At 42.9% G+C, this 14,852-nt stretch overlaps 2 protein-coding genes across 2 annotated transcripts; one reads left to right on the top strand and one right to left on the bottom strand.

Moving 5' to 3' along the window:
* The first annotated feature begins 86 nt into the window (after positions 1-86).
* On the top strand, positions 87-9,373 carry LOC119656674 (glycolipid transfer protein). The gene is made up of 5 exons (XM_038063158.1): positions 87-242; positions 8,616-8,671; positions 8,741-8,859; positions 8,961-9,102; positions 9,163-9,373. Exons 1-5 carry the CDS (start codon positions 110-112, stop codon positions 9,328-9,330), a joined length of 618 nt encoding a protein of 205 aa, XP_037919086.1. The 5' UTR covers positions 87-109; the 3' UTR covers positions 9,331-9,373.
* Positions 9,374-9,378: 5 nt separating this feature from the next.
* Positions 9,379-14,206, bottom strand: LOC119656675 (transmembrane protein 17A-like). Its single transcript, XM_038063159.1, has 4 exons — positions 14,136-14,206; positions 13,974-14,077; positions 13,799-13,912; positions 9,379-9,640 (listed from the first exon to the last, which is right to left on the bottom strand). The coding sequence occupies exons 1-4, from the start codon at positions 14,173-14,175 to the stop codon at positions 9,404-9,406; spliced, it is 495 nt and encodes a 164-aa protein (XP_037919087.1). The 5' UTR covers positions 14,176-14,206; the 3' UTR covers positions 9,379-9,403.
* Positions 14,207-14,852: the final 646 nt, after the last annotated feature.

Here is a 14,852-nt window from a genome sequence, read left to right as displayed (position 1 = left end):
CGCTTACGTGTATGGTTTAAGTCTCGTTCGATTTGATTTTAGCTTTTAGTTTGTCTTGTAATCCGTGAAAATTCTAACTATTTTGGAAACAACAACCGAAATCCCTAAAATGAGTGAAGCCGAACTTCCTAGAATCGTAATGCGAAAGTACACGGGGTTCCCGCAGTTGGAGGACGAATGTACCACTGCTGTGGAAACGTTACACCTCTTAGATGCCGCAAAAGAAGTCGTCCAAGCCATAGGTAAGTTTGATTTTGTTAGCCCAACTTCCAATTCCCTTTTTCGGTTTTTGATTTCTTTCCAAAATGACCCAAAGCTCTCAGCCGTTGAGTTCAACTTATCAAATCATTGTTGATTAGATAAGAAAGACTTATTACCCTCTCCAAAAGTTAGAACAATATTTTGATTTTATTTCTCCGCCGTTTATTGTTAAAGCACTATTGACGGTGTTTAAATATTGGGGCCGAATGTTTCGTGGAAATAACCGCGTGTGGGTCATGAGATCATAGTCTTGCATGCGGTATGCAGTGAATCACATCACCTCTCTGTAAAGCACCGCATTTATCTCAATCTATTATTTTGTTTCTCTTTCACCATTTCTTTGTTTATCGCTCATTCATAATTGAATTGATACCACAGTTTTGCTTCTACTGATAATACGTTTTTGAATAAAAAGCAGTTACGCTGGTAGACGTCCATTCAAAATAAAATTGCAGATTGAGAATTAGATGATTTGCTCGTTTCAAGAACAGGAACTGATCAGTTTTGGGCTCCATAATAAGGTAGGTAGGCAGTCGCCGCAAAGCATAATTAGTACTATTGTGCACCGTCTTGATATCACCAACCGCGAAGGCCATGGTAGTTTTGGGAAGGGCAAGAGCAAAACGAGTTGAATCCAACTCGCACCGATCTTCAAAGATCTCTTTGAGACCCCCAAAGAATTATTTACCTATTGTTCACTGCTTGACCCTAGCTCCCCAATCGCAAATGAAGCGCATGGAGACCTCCTCCTCTCCACAACTGCGGCAATGCGAATTGTAGGGTATGCCGAATCTGTAAGCATAGTTCCTGCGTCTACCTGTGGCGCGGCAGGATCCGCGGCATTCGAAATTTATTTCAGATAACGCCACCGGCGCTCTCCACACATTCTTAGAACTCGCCACAGGAGTGGAGAGCAAGTGAAAAGAGTGCCATGAGTTGGCGGCAGAATGACAGGAAAAAAATAATTGCTTATCTTCTGCCTTCAGTTTGTTAACCGCAGCCACCACGGGAGGATTTCCAATTTTGAGTTAGGACTTGTAAAAAACTTTATTGTATTTTGAATTCGACTTGTTGAAACTTAAGTGTAAGCGATAAAACGTATTTATAAAGTTGGAAAAGAGGCATTTTATTCTGTGTCCAGCTTTTCGAGAAGACGATTACAGGGGCGCTTTTCGAGGCCCTTTTAGCTTAGCTCTTACTAGATTTAATTGTGTGCCTGTTTACGACCTACGGCTTTTGGCTTAGTTTGACGAAACGTGTTTCAGAAGTTGTGGGATTTTATCTTCAATCGTATCTAGTGAAGCTAAGATACAAGCAGTGTGATAGTTTTTAGGAATGTCAAGAAACTAAATTGGAGATTGCGGGTGGCGTCATCTGACCGTTCACATTCGCAACATTCGACATAAATTTCGAATGCCGCGAATCTTGCTGCTACATCACTCCGCCCCAGACGAAACCGAGAGGTTTCAGCGACGGAATCCGGAACCGGGCTTTCATAAGAAGGCTACAGCGGCTGCCGGACCTCATCCGTCCTGACCAGGACGTGGGTACACGTGTTCAGTTCCTTGGGCGCACAGACAGGTGCGGACAAGTGTTGGGTGGGAGGGGTGGCCTTGATGCGTCGGAAATTGTCTCTCAGCAGACGCACCAACCCCGACTCTGTGAGACCCGATCTCTTGTCGAAGACTGGATCACTTAGGAGTTTCGGGTTCTCCCCGTATACCAGCTCCGCGGGGCTGGCAGCAAATTCCTCTCGGCGGGGTGTTCGTAGGCCGAGTAAGACGAGAGGCAAGACTTGAGTCCAAGACGATTCGTCGCATGCCATAATGGCGGCTTTCAGCATCCGGTGCCAACGTTCTAGCATCCCATTAGATTGCGGGTGGTATGCCGTAGTCCGCTGGCGTTTGAAACCCCGGAGTTTGCCTAACTCTGAGAAAAGGGTGGGCTCAATTTGCATTCCCTGGTCAGTGATGATCACTGCAGGGACGCCAAAGCGAGGTATCCACTCTCGACAGAAGGCTTCGACACAAGATTGCGCCGTAGTGTCTTTGAGAGGTATTGCCTCAGGCCACCGCGTAAACCTGTCGATGATTGTGAGGCAATACTTCTAACCGTGCGAGTCTCGCAAAGGCCCTACTATGTCGAGGTGTATTGTGTGGAACCGCTTGGTAGTGCGGGGAAATGAGCCCACTTCTTTCCTTACATGCCTGGTGACTCTACACTTTTGGCATGCGATGCACTTTCTGGCCCAGGAATTGACATCCCTGTTCTTGGAGGGCCAGAAGTATTTCTTGGTGACTAACCGATGCGCTAAGTCGTGAACCGCGTGGAACACTTCCTTGCGAAAGGAAAGTATGGTCAAGGTCCCTTTTCCGAGTCTTTGCAACAGAGAGAGAGGTTCGAGCCAAAGATGGACAACTCCCGAAATTTGTATTTGGGGTTGGATTTGAGGCTCTGAAGTACTTCGTCGTCCACCTGCGCCTTGGCAATAGCCGAGAAGTCGAGTGAGGCGGGGATGTTAACCTCAGAGACACGAGACAAAGCGTCAGCAACTATGTTGTCCTTGCCGGACACGTGCTGGATGTCTGACGTAAACTGGCTTATAAAACTCAGGTGTCGCAGCTGACGAGGGAACGCTTTGTCGGGCTTTTCTTTCAAAGCATACGTGAGAGGCTTATGGTCCGTGAACACTGTGAACGGCCTGCCTTCTAGGAAGAAGCGGAAGTATTTGATACTCAAGTACGCAGCGAGCAGTTCACGATCGTAGATACTGTAGTTCCGTCGAGCATACCCATCAGCTCCAACAGGTCTCTTAATCGAGTTTTGTTGTTTGTTGTTAGTCGTTAATCCCCGTTTATGTTCTTAAGACCGGGAACCCAGAGAAGGATGAGTTTAAGCCAAGAAGACTATATAAAGAAGGAGTAAATCCAACGGCGAAGGAGCCGCCTTTCGCCTTTCAGGTAGGAGACGAGGTAGATAAGTGGCTCGAGATCCATGTGGTTAGTGTAATGGTATATGTGTGTGCCAGTGTCGTCTAGATGGTTTTGTTGTGTTTTTCCGGATGATTAAACTTGGATGCATCTACTTATTTGCTCCTCACTTTCTAGAGAGAGCAAACGTCTATTGCCCAGAATGTTGCGTGTGCTTGCTTCCATCGAGCTTCCCATTGATGAATTTTGAAATAACATGCGCTCAGTGATTCCATCCATTAAGATCCATTACTAAGCTGTAAACAGCTGTGCAATATCTATTGTTATGGCAGATGCCGCCACGTGCTAGCGGCAACTCACAGCCATGTGCTCACAACCGCATGAACACACCACCGGACTGCATCATATACAAGTCATTAACACCAGCTCTTATGCGCGGAATTTTGCTCGCGCAATTCCTATCGCGGTCGAAGATGTGTAATGAGTTTCCGTCTCCATAAAATTTCAAAGAATGCGCTTGGAGTTGAATCTCCAGTATATAGTCTTCTTGTTTTAAACGTATCGCTCAGACTGTTCAACGAATCCCTGCACTGCCCCACCAGCTTGGAGGATGTCGCCACTAAATGCTTTGCTTCGTCACTTATTGAAAGGCGCCGAATTAGCTGTTCCTTCAAGCGAACATACCAACACTCCTCAAGTATGTGGAAAAACAACCCCGATTGTCTCCTGGTTGAGAAATCCATGTTGGATCAGGGCCTTGAAGTGTGTTAGAGCACTTCATTCAAGACCGTAACGGTACACTAGGAGGCAATGTGGTCAGCATTGCGCTCGTAATGTAATATATGCATATATTGTGTGAAAATATCCACTTTCAAGTGATATTGACATTCAAAGTCTTGAATTTGCGAAGGAGGACAACTTTGCCCTATTATAACTTTGTCAGTAATAGTGTGATTTCCACCAAACTTGGTAGAATCATGCTCTATATTATAGCCTATGTTGCTGCAATTTGGTGGTACTAGGATGAACTTATGGGAGTTTTGCTGACAATTACTAAAATTACTATACCATAGCCTATGTTGGAGAGAGATCCCCTGGGTTTAAATAGAGCTGCTGGCAAATCCCATCCCACCTTCCTCAAGAAAAAAAAGTATGATGGACGTCGTCCACAACTCCATTACAAAACACACAATCCGGAGATCGTGCCTTTCCAATCTTGTGCAGGTAAGAATGAAAAAATCCCATACCCACTTAGAAATTGGGAATATTGGGAAATAGCCAATCTCACCATGCTTGCGATTCAGCCACGCACCTAAGTTGCCGATGAGCCGCGCAGTCCATCTGCCTTTAGTTTCATTTTGCCAAGAGAGCTGCCACTTGTCTATAGTGCGTTGCCGTTCTTCACGAGCAATCACCTCCCTTGCGCTTGTATATAGCTCAACGCTCCTTAGCAAAAAGGGCAACAGGGATCACTTCCGCGATCACCATCACGACCGGTTCAGAGACAGTGCGGTACGCAGACGCCACCCGCAAAGCTCCCCGGATCGGAATTCTCTTTTTATTCAGGATGGCTATTTCGATTTTTTTCCAGTACAAAGTTGAATCTATGAGTAGCAATCCATCCAATATGCCGAGTCTGCTTTGTGTCTGTTGGGCAGTGCGTCCAGCAACAAGCGCCGCGACATCATCTGCATAGTCGACCAGGCGCAACTCTTCTGGCATGTCGAGTTTGAGTAGACTATCATATGTAGCATTCCAGAGGTCCTGCCCTATAATGGATCCCTATGCTACCTCCGACGTGACCTCCACCATCCTCTGACCCTCTAGCGTTTCATAGAGCAGGGAGCGGTTCCTAAGATAGCCCCTCAATATCCGTAAGAAATAGTTCGGTACGTGGAAAATATTGTCTGCGTGCCTAGAATGTCTTTCCATCTTGCGGAATTAAAGGCGTTTCTGACGTCAACCGTTACGAGGAGCACCACCCGTCGAGTTCAGCGACTATGTGCCTCCGCTCGTCGAATGGCAGGCATCCACGACTTGCATGACAGCATCAATCTCCCTGCCCTAAAACCAAACTGCCATGGAGATAAATCTCCGGCTGCTTTTCGAGCACTTTTCCAGCAGTGTCAAGCATACGTAATGAGCGGTATGAAGACGGCAACTCGGGGTCGCCTTTCCCTTTGTTGATCAACGCAAGCCTCACCACGGTTAATGTTGGTGCAGCACCAGTCGCCGCATGCTAAGTGAAACAAGCCAGCGCACAGAGAGAATGATGATCCGGCAAGTCGGAAGATGGATGATTGATCCCAAATTCTCTCTAACTCTGGCGAATGTCGAAGTAGTCAGTTGAAGAGTGCCGTCCCCACGTACTGGAGGAGGGCGATCAGATCCGAGTCTGTAAGGGACTCATCTAAAGTGGCTCTTATCATGAAGCCTCACCGAAGGTTATCTGATACCATGAGAACGGAGATGGCCCGCTGGCAACATATGTTCCTGGGAAGTATTTCAGTTTTTGTTACAGCGCACATTTCGCTGCACTTCACACGCAGTGGTCAATTGAGCCCAAAGCACCATGTGTTCATCAATCCGCCTCGATGTTTCTCTTTTCAGTTGTGTTATTATATGCCCTTTTGAGCGATCGATTGAACACTCAATTTCTTGTCTTCCTCAATCCCTTCACGCTTCCATGCTCAGTCAGATTTAATGGTACATTTTTTAAACGTTGATAACACTGATGCTAACAAACAAATGAGGATTGCTTTCTTTTGCGGGTAACACACCTTACTTTTTTAAGCCTCACTCCACGAGTTAAACTACAAGGTACATTTATGTTTGGGTCGGTAAAAGGGCTGACAAAGGAACGGTTTTTCAATCCAATTTAATATTCGAAACCTCTCCGAATGCACACCAACTTGACACTCGTGAGCGAATCCTCAAAAAAGGGGTATTTTCCAATCTAATGGTCTAAGGATGCCAAAGTAGGGCAAGAACCTCGAAAGTCGGACCCACGCATCGGTGAAGAATACATGAAGTGTTGGTATAATGACACGTGGGGGATTCAAGTGTTCAAAGGATCCAGGATCCAGCACATCCCCAAACCTTACTAGCAAAGAGCCAAGAAAGCACGTCTCCACGGAACACTTCGATGAAGCTTCAATATTTGTGGGTGGAACTTCACGGTCAATGTCTTTTTAGATTTTTGGGATAGCTCTTCCCTCTTGGTCGTCTCCGGCCCTTAAGGGGGTCATCCCGTGTGTCGGGTTGGAGAAATCAATTTTTTTTTTTGCATGAATTGTATCTATATATAGTGGAGAATATGTGGGCAAAGGGATTTTCCGATATTCCGAGTCCTTCAGAAATTACAGGGTTAAACAGGTAAGGAGTTTGCAGCCGTGGCTAGAGTACTCGATGAGAAAGGGCATCGAATCTTTTTTACCTGTTAGTTTTTTACCTGTGCCTTATAAATTCGAACACAGGTATAAATATAAAAAGATGAAAAACCAATCAATTGACTAAACTTATTTGCTGTTTGGAATAAAAAGGATAATCCAGTCTAGAGTGAGCACTGAAAGGCGTTCAAGCTATACTCAGTTATATTTTGTTGTAAGTATTGTGTTGTTTGTGTGTTCAGTGATTTTTTTAAATGGATCGTACGAAGGGAGATCGCTTTAACGTTCAACGTCATGCTCGCACTAAAAAACGAGTATTTCATGGGAATCGATACTTATCAGAGAAGAAAAAAACTTCGCATCAACATCAGCAAAGAAACTTTTAGCAAGCATGAACATGGATGTTCCAATTGCGACAAGTTTTCTATATTGTATATTGAATTTTGCTGGAGTTTTCTCCGGTATTTCTGCAAATAATAAAATATACGTAGTAGTAAAAAAGGAATGCGTAGAACACGTCGAGAAGAGACGGCTTAGAAATCAAAGAGGAATCACAAAGGCATTGGTGGAAAAGGGGCTGGAAAACTTTCTGATAAGGACCTCACTATATTTTCTGGGCTGGCTATTCGTCGACACGCAAATTCGATAGAAGGAATGAAGCGAGAAATTTAGGAAACTTTCTTCCATAAATGTGCTACAGACGAAAATCCTCAGCATCAAAATTGTCCAGCAGGCGAGGACAGTTGGTGCAAATGGCGCAAAGCGGAAGCTACAGGAGAACTGGATAGTTTCCGCCACGAGAAGGCAGCTTTGACTGAAGAAGTTCAAACAGTCATCAAACCAATCTACGAAGATTTGTCACGAGATGATCTCTTGAACAGATGTTTAGAAGCAGAGACCCAGAATAACAATGAGTCGTTAAATGCATTGATTTGGACTTTCGCTCCTAAACACCTTCATTTGGAGCCAAGGTCGTAGAAATAGCCACTTTTCTGGCTGTAATTATTTTCAATGAAGGATTCAATGGCATTCTCAAAATCCTAGTGACAATGGGATATCAAGTTGATCACATATGTCAGGTTTATGCCGACCGCCGTAATGAAGCGCGAATTTGGCGGTCCGAACGACGATCGGCTGACCTCGCTAAAAGAGCCACAATTGACACCAAAGAGCAACAATCGGTCTTACAAGACTTCTTTGAAGAAACGGAGGGTGCTCTCTATGGACCAGGTATAGCAGATTAATGATGAGCTAAATTTTTCCTGTTGATAATCACATTTAAATTTTCAAATGCGTTTTTCTCGAAACTGCATCTTGAAAATCGGCTGCCACCATAGCTCAAAATCTATCCAACCAAATCCTTTGAAATTTTCACGGCTTCTTTAGTACATATTTCTACGGTCCGCAAAATTGGAATATTTGCAATTGGACAGGTAGTTTTTTTTTATTCATAAAAAAAGCCGTAAAAAAACACCAAAATCCAAAAAATTAAGTTTAAAAGCCCACCAAAAATTTACCTTTTAATATTTTGTAATTATCCTAGTTTGCGGACCGTGGAATATTGTCCACATTAAAATGCCGTTTAGTTTTTTTTCCTCAGATGAACACAGCGCCCTCCAGCGTGGCAGCAGAAAAACACCTTTTTTTGGAGATGGGTGCATAAATTAACACGTATTTCGAGAATTAGCTACGAAATCAAGCTGAAAAATTTATCGCATATACTAGAGATATCAATAAACCTATGCTGAAAAAATCACGTTTCTATCTTTATTCAGTCCTTCAAAATAATTTTTCAAAAAAAGGCAAAAAAAAACGGCCTTCACACGGGATTCATTATATCATTACGATCTTCCTCGTTCTTTATACGGTAAAGCCCATCGAATCACACATAGCTGTCCATTACACCGTCCGAGTTGTCGTGAGATTGATCAATGATCAACAGAATTAAATTTTGAGAAAATATGAAGTGTTATTTCTGCTACTATTTTAAATTTCTCGTCCTTCATCGTGTCGCTATATTTTATGTCTTTTTCAGAATCTTTCGGAACCTTGTTTTCACCAGTAGTTAACGATATGCGAAATAATATCCAAGTGAGTCGGAATTCATTTCTTATACCCTCTTCCTGGATCTCCAACCACATTCCCACTTTCATTTTACAGAAAATAACAACAGTTTATTCCAAAAATCCTGAAAAATATAGAAATCTCGACGAATTGCTGCGCGACGAGAAATCACAGCAAAGCATTTACGCAGCCAACGCTCTTCTGTGGCTCAAAAGGTAATGAAGACAACTTTCCTTGCTAGATAAACACTAGATAATATTTTACATACAGTTCTCAATGATTACAATTTATTATACTATTCAATTCTCATTCCCAGAGCTCTTGAGCTAATCTCAGTCTTTTTTTACAACATCGTTAACGATAAGGAAGAAAAAAACGAATTGAAGGAAGCTTTAAGAGACGCCTATGACAAAACTCTCAAGCCATATCATGGGTGGATCGTACAAAATGCATTTGCGGTAATTTTACAACCCTCGCAGCATAGTTAAACGAAATTAAATATAAAACTTCCATTGCAGCTAGTTTACCGTTGGGTTCCAACACGCCAACAGCTTTTTGGGACCGGTGATGTCTACATTGAAAATATGACGCTATTGCTAACATTTCAAAAACGAATGCATTCATATTTAGTGGCGATTACGACGTTGATTGTCACTCATGATCTTGATGATAAAACTGCGGTGTAACATTCGTGCTTGCCATAATAAAAGTCTTGACAGATCTAACGTCCATAGTGTGTGATAATTTACGTAGTATCTTTTAAGAGTTTTTATGCATTTTACCAATTAACTGGATGCGATATTGCTGAGATTGATGCTTAGATAATTTGTTCGATGCATAGCCACCGGTTGGAATTTCAAACAACAGGAGACAAACGAGGAGATACTGTAGATACACGATGAGGATCCAATCATCCGCTGCCGTTAAAGTAAAGTAAAGTTGGATGGGAAGTTGAACGAGTGTCGAGAGAATCCAAAAGCCTGCCAAATCCGATATCTAAAATATAAGTAGTAATGGTGAATAATCATAATCAGTTTTCAATTTTAATAAACAAAGTCAAAATAGTCAACTCCTAGAGCGAGTCAAATAGGATAGAAATTTTATAAACGAATCAATGTGATCAGTGTAGGACAGTTAAACATCGAGACCAAAAATAAAGTCTAAAAATTAAATGATTAAAATTGATATTTTATTTCACGGTCGAAAAAGAACAAAAGCAAAGTCATTTCAACAGAATTGCCTCTGTTGTCCCGTCAGGGTCCCTATGGATTACTTGATTTTTTTGTGTTAGGTGATGTTCAATTACCAGAAGAATGAGAGAGCGGACGAGGGGCCCCCTAGAATCACATGGCGTAGAACAGTAGAAGAACCGCAGTAGGGAAAACAGAGAAAACTAAAGCGCATTTCATCAAACCGGGAACGACGGCGCGTAGGTGTAGTGGTTCATTTAGGAGATGTTTTTCACCATATCTTCAGATCCGCGCCAAAAATTTCCACTCTTCTGAATTCTTCCAATGAAAAGAAGTAGATATATTTTAAAACGTTTCATTTCGCCATTGAAGAAGAAGGCAGTAACCGTTCACTGTGGGTTAATAAAAAAGTCCGTAGCGTCCTATTTTAACTCAATTTTTATCATTAGAAAATTTCGTTTTTAAGGTTTTGTGTAAAACAAAACCTTATTAAAATCGAAGCTGAACTGACCCGAACGAAATTTAGTGGATAGATGGAAACTAAGAAATCCCTCGCATACAGCGAGTGACATAAATTCAGATGGAGTTTGAAGGGGTGCTCCCCATACATGCAAAGGGGGGATCTAATTTTTTTTTCATCTGATATAGTCATGTAGGGCATCAAATAAAAGGTCTCGACTAGTGCTTTAATTGGTATTAGCATTGGCCTGAATTGCAAAGCGCGCAAGTAAGGAGTCAAAATGAACGCACTTAAAGTGAGACAGGACTCATTTTCGGAAACTACCTAACCCAAAAATCCGAAAAATATCAGGAAATTTAAGCCTGGAAAAACGTCCCATTCCGATATCTGCTCAAATAAACTTACTAATAGTATATTACTAACTTTTTGACTGAAAAATCCCACTTAAGTTCATGCTAGGAGTACTAAAGACACTCCAATGAAATATTAAAACTCCACTCATTCCCCTCCATTCCCCAGCCTTTTTAAAGGTTTGCTGTATGTTTGTCTGTCTGTCCATCACACGCTTTTCTCTCGGATACTGTAGCAGCGATTGATACCAAATTCGGTGGAAAGGTGGGAACTGTGAACGCTCACACACACAGCGAGTTACATCCTTTTACGTCGAATTTAAGGGGAGGTCCCCATAATGCAAAAGGAGGGTGTACATTTTTTTTTCACCAAATATAGTATCAAATCTCGTGTCTCGATTAGCACTATCGGAAGCCTTGTCTTAGTTTTGACATTTATTGGTTGTGAGTGCGGGGGTCGAAAGTGACCATTTCTTTAACGGACCCATTTTAACCGGATGTCTCAAGTGGTTAGAACGCTGGGCTGTCGTAGCGGAAGGTCGCGGTTCAAATCTCACTGGCGGCAGTGGGATTTGTATCGTGATTTGACGTCGGATACCAGTCGACTCAGCTGTGAATGAGTACCTGAGTTAAATGAGGGTAATAATCTCGGGCGAATGCAATTCTGACCACATTGTCTCCTACAGTGTACTGTAGTGTACCGTTACGGTCTTAAATGCACTGGTCGTCCTCCACCCGTTCTTTCATGATGAGCTTTTTATAAGCTCGGGTGGCGATCACGCCGTCCTGAATGGCACACTTGAACCCTCCGTCTCAGCAAAAAGCTCCCCAGCACACAATTTACGTGTTTACCCTGCATTGCCTTCGACTTCCATTCATCGATCCGCTCTTGGTCTGACTTCACCCCACTCAGAGGATTGAAAGATCGATCCTTCAAGTTAAGTGGAGTCAGCCCACAGTCTGCCTTACAGACAGCCGCATGCAAGGGGCTCGCCTGCTCTTTACTGTAAAAATAAGCGCGCAGCGAATCGACTTGACGATGATGTTGTGCCGCCACGTCAACCTCCAATGTCACGAGGCAGGTTCATCCTCTCCACGGCAGACTTTGGGTGATGCATTCGGAATTTGGACATAGTTGTCCGTATCCGCCGCTGGACGTTTTCCAGATCGGTCTTCGTCCACGGTAATATTCCGAATGCATAAGCCAGTGAAGGGATAGTGAATACATTCAACGCGCTTATTTATTATTATTTATTCTTCCCCGAGAAATGCGATTTCAGCACCAGCTTTACACGTCGCAGGAATTCGGACAGCGGAGCAGAATTTCAACTACGGGTGTCTCACTGGGGATGGCATAGATCCGGTAAACCCTCTGCACTTTATTTCTCACCCGTCTGCTGGTATTGCCAGTGCTGATCTAAATCAGTCTAGCAATGTCCTACCTTAGTGAGTCCCGCCGACGTAACCAGGCCATGGTAGATCCCTCTGGTCACTCAAACCAATAACACGAAAGCGAATCTTCTGACCGTGCAATCTGATAGCCGCAACTGCACCACAATACACAAATGATTGTAGTTGCAGCAGCGACATATCAGCACACAGTCGGGAAGCAATCTCATCATTGATTTGAGATAGAATTCCCGGAGTTGCTGGAGATAGAGCCTGGGAATACCTGCTCTATGCAAAGGATCCATATCCGAGAATTCTATACACGCTCTTTGGAATTCGTTCCGAACCTCAGCGGAAACCTCAGCTGGACGGTGGAGAAGAGTGCTTCGGCGAGTACTGAACCTGTTTCCTGCAGTGCGGCGTGGCCGCCGCCTCTGCCCCCATCGACTCTCGGTCACCAGTTTCCCCGATGACCTCAAGTCGAACACGCTCCCTGATGGTGCCCGGGATTATGTCGGTGCGAGTAATAAAGCGGTACTGGTCTGCGACTCGCTGCACAGTCACGTGCACGAATTGCGGGAAACGCTCGACGAATCTCTGGTGCAACAAGGGGCGGTAAAATGATGTACCCGCCCCCGCCGTTATTTCGTAGTAGGAGCGGATGATGAAGAGGTTCATTTCTTCAGTAAATTTCATCCGCTTCCTACGCAAACCTGTCTATTATTATTATTTAACAACCCAACCCAAAAATCAGAAAAATCAGGAGGCTGCCTGGGCACCGAAATACCTTCCATACCGATATCTGTTCAAATAAAGTTAATAGTATGTAACTACCATTTTTAGTAATTGGCTTCAAAACGACCCTTATGTTCATCTTAGCACCACGAAATTTTGCAGTGATGTAGGTTCTAACAGAGAGCATGATCCTACCAATAATAGTAATAATCGTTGGCGCAACAATCCATATTGGATCAGGGCCTTGAAGTGTGTTAGAGCACTTTGTTCAAGACCGTAACGGTACACTGTAGGAGGCAAAGTGGTCAGCATTGCGCTCGGCCGAGATTATTACCCTTTTTTAGTCAGGTACTCATTCACAGCTGAGTCGACTGGTATCCGACGTCAAATCACGATACAAGTTCCACTGCCACCATCCGGACACAGCACGGCGGGCATGGCATCAGTAATTCCGGAGTTCTTGATAAATCCGGCTTGATTTATTTGAATGATGTCGCGAATACAGTTGCCAAGAATACGAACGAAAATCTGCATGGTGTAAGACAACATTCGACAAAAGATAAAAGTTGTTTATGGGGCGAGAGTGATGCCCACCAACATCTCGTCTCCATGGTTATTTTATTAGAGGCAACTCTATTAATAACATCCCCCATGAGAGTGAAGATTCCACCTTTGAGAAGATTGAACCAGTTTTGAAGGTCTATAAAAAATTAGCATTCTTGATAGTAGTAAGAATAATTTAGGCATAACAATGCAGCAGAGGAGATGAATGGTGTCTAGCAAAAGGATTAACGTATCCCTATCAGGAACACTTTTTTTCTTAGACGCGTGCTTTTCATAACCGATTTATATCGCGTCTCTAGTAATATCGTATTTAGATCGAAATTTTAGGATTGTTTTCTGAATTTTGCACTTTGAATCTTATTATGCACTCAACATAGGAAATGTGATACTCTCGTTAACAGCACTAGCAGCTAGTTGGCTGGATACCATGGTGACAACAGAAGCTATTCTAGACACAAAATATTACCTTTCCTCCCAAATTTCCTGAATATCCCAAGTACAATCGCAATACTTCGCCTGGCATAGCTATGACGCTAGCCATGATTGTAAGAGTTCGTTGAATCATTCCAAAGGTATTCACCTAAAACGAGCACCAAACACTAAATATTTACAGTTGAGTCTGCAATTGCATCATTGAATACCATTTCGTACACGTAATTCCCGTGGACCACCAACCAAATTGCCGAGACATACACATTCACGAACAAGAAAATCTGCAGCGGAAGGCTTGAAACTTGCTGCACATCTGTAATATGTAGAAGCATTCTAGAATCTTCACTCTAGCAAGGAAATTATCAAATTACCTTTCCACCCCGTACGTGTTTTATATTTTTCATTCGACATTTTGGACAAACTGTCCGGGTCGTGGAGTTGATTGTTGGAGTAGTTCCTATGGCAACGAAATTAAGCCAAAACACGGAGGGTGTACATAGTTTGCTAGACATTTACAGATGCATAAGAACAGGAATATGGAGATTAGTGCGGCCTATCGACAAGGTGGACACTGTGATGTAATGTCTATTTGTACCAAGTAAAATGAGAAAGTGTGTAGAGAAACGATTCTATATTTGGGGGATTTCCCTAATTATCAGTAATAATAGTTCTAGCTTATCATAGAACATTGATTGCATACGTAGATACAATGCCCATTGTTTTATGGAAATGCAGCAATACAATTGCTGCATACGCACTGCCTACAGCCCAAACACAATTATTCATGTACAGTGTGTCAGAAAAGTATTCGTCTGATTAACTTGAGATTTTCGTAACTAAATAAAAAAGACAATGTTCATTTCATGTCCTCAACTTTTCTCTATTATCTTTTCTTCTGCCTTTGTCGCGTCCACAAACGAGGTCGGCTTGTCGTGGCCTTTTTCGTGATTTGGTTCTATCAAATTTGAAAGATTAGATTTTTGTCTGCCATTTTTAGTCTAGCCTAAAATTGATAGACTACAATTTTCAGTTTTCAATGTAAATATATATTTCGGGAGCAACTTACCCCCTCAACAGTACAAAGCTAG

The sequence above is a fragment of the Hermetia illucens genome, chromosome 5 (genome assembly GCF_905115235.1).
Source record: "Hermetia illucens chromosome 5, iHerIll2.2.curated.20191125, whole genome shotgun sequence".
Lineage (NCBI taxonomy): Eukaryota > Metazoa > Arthropoda > Insecta > Diptera > Stratiomyidae > Hermetia > Hermetia illucens.
This window is presented reverse-complemented; position numbering and strand designations above follow the sequence as displayed.

Bases quoted from the DNA above. Each gene is read 5' to 3' on its own strand.
- LOC119656675 (XM_038063159.1), bottom strand. From the start codon at position 14,175: ATGTCGAATGAAAAATATAAAACACGTACGGGGTGGAAAG. The intron at 14,078-14,135 runs GTAATTTGATAA...TACATATTACAG, and splicing joins AACACGTACGGGGTGGAAAG to ATGTGCAGCAAGTTTCAAGC. The intron at 9,641-13,798 runs GTAATATTTTGT...CTTATATTTTAG, and splicing joins CAGGAAATTTGGGAGGAAAG to ATATCGGATTTGGCAGGCTT.
- LOC119656674 (XM_038063158.1), top strand. From the start codon at position 110: ATGAGTGAAGCCGAACTTCCTAGAATCGTAATGCGAAAGTACACGGGG. The intron at 8,672-8,740 runs GTGAGTCGGAAT...TTCATTTTACAG, and splicing joins ATATGCGAAATAATATCCAA to AAAATAACAACAGTTTATTC. The intron at 9,103-9,162 runs GTAATTTTACAA...CTTCCATTGCAG, and splicing joins TCGTACAAAATGCATTTGCG to CTAGTTTACCGTTGGGTTCC.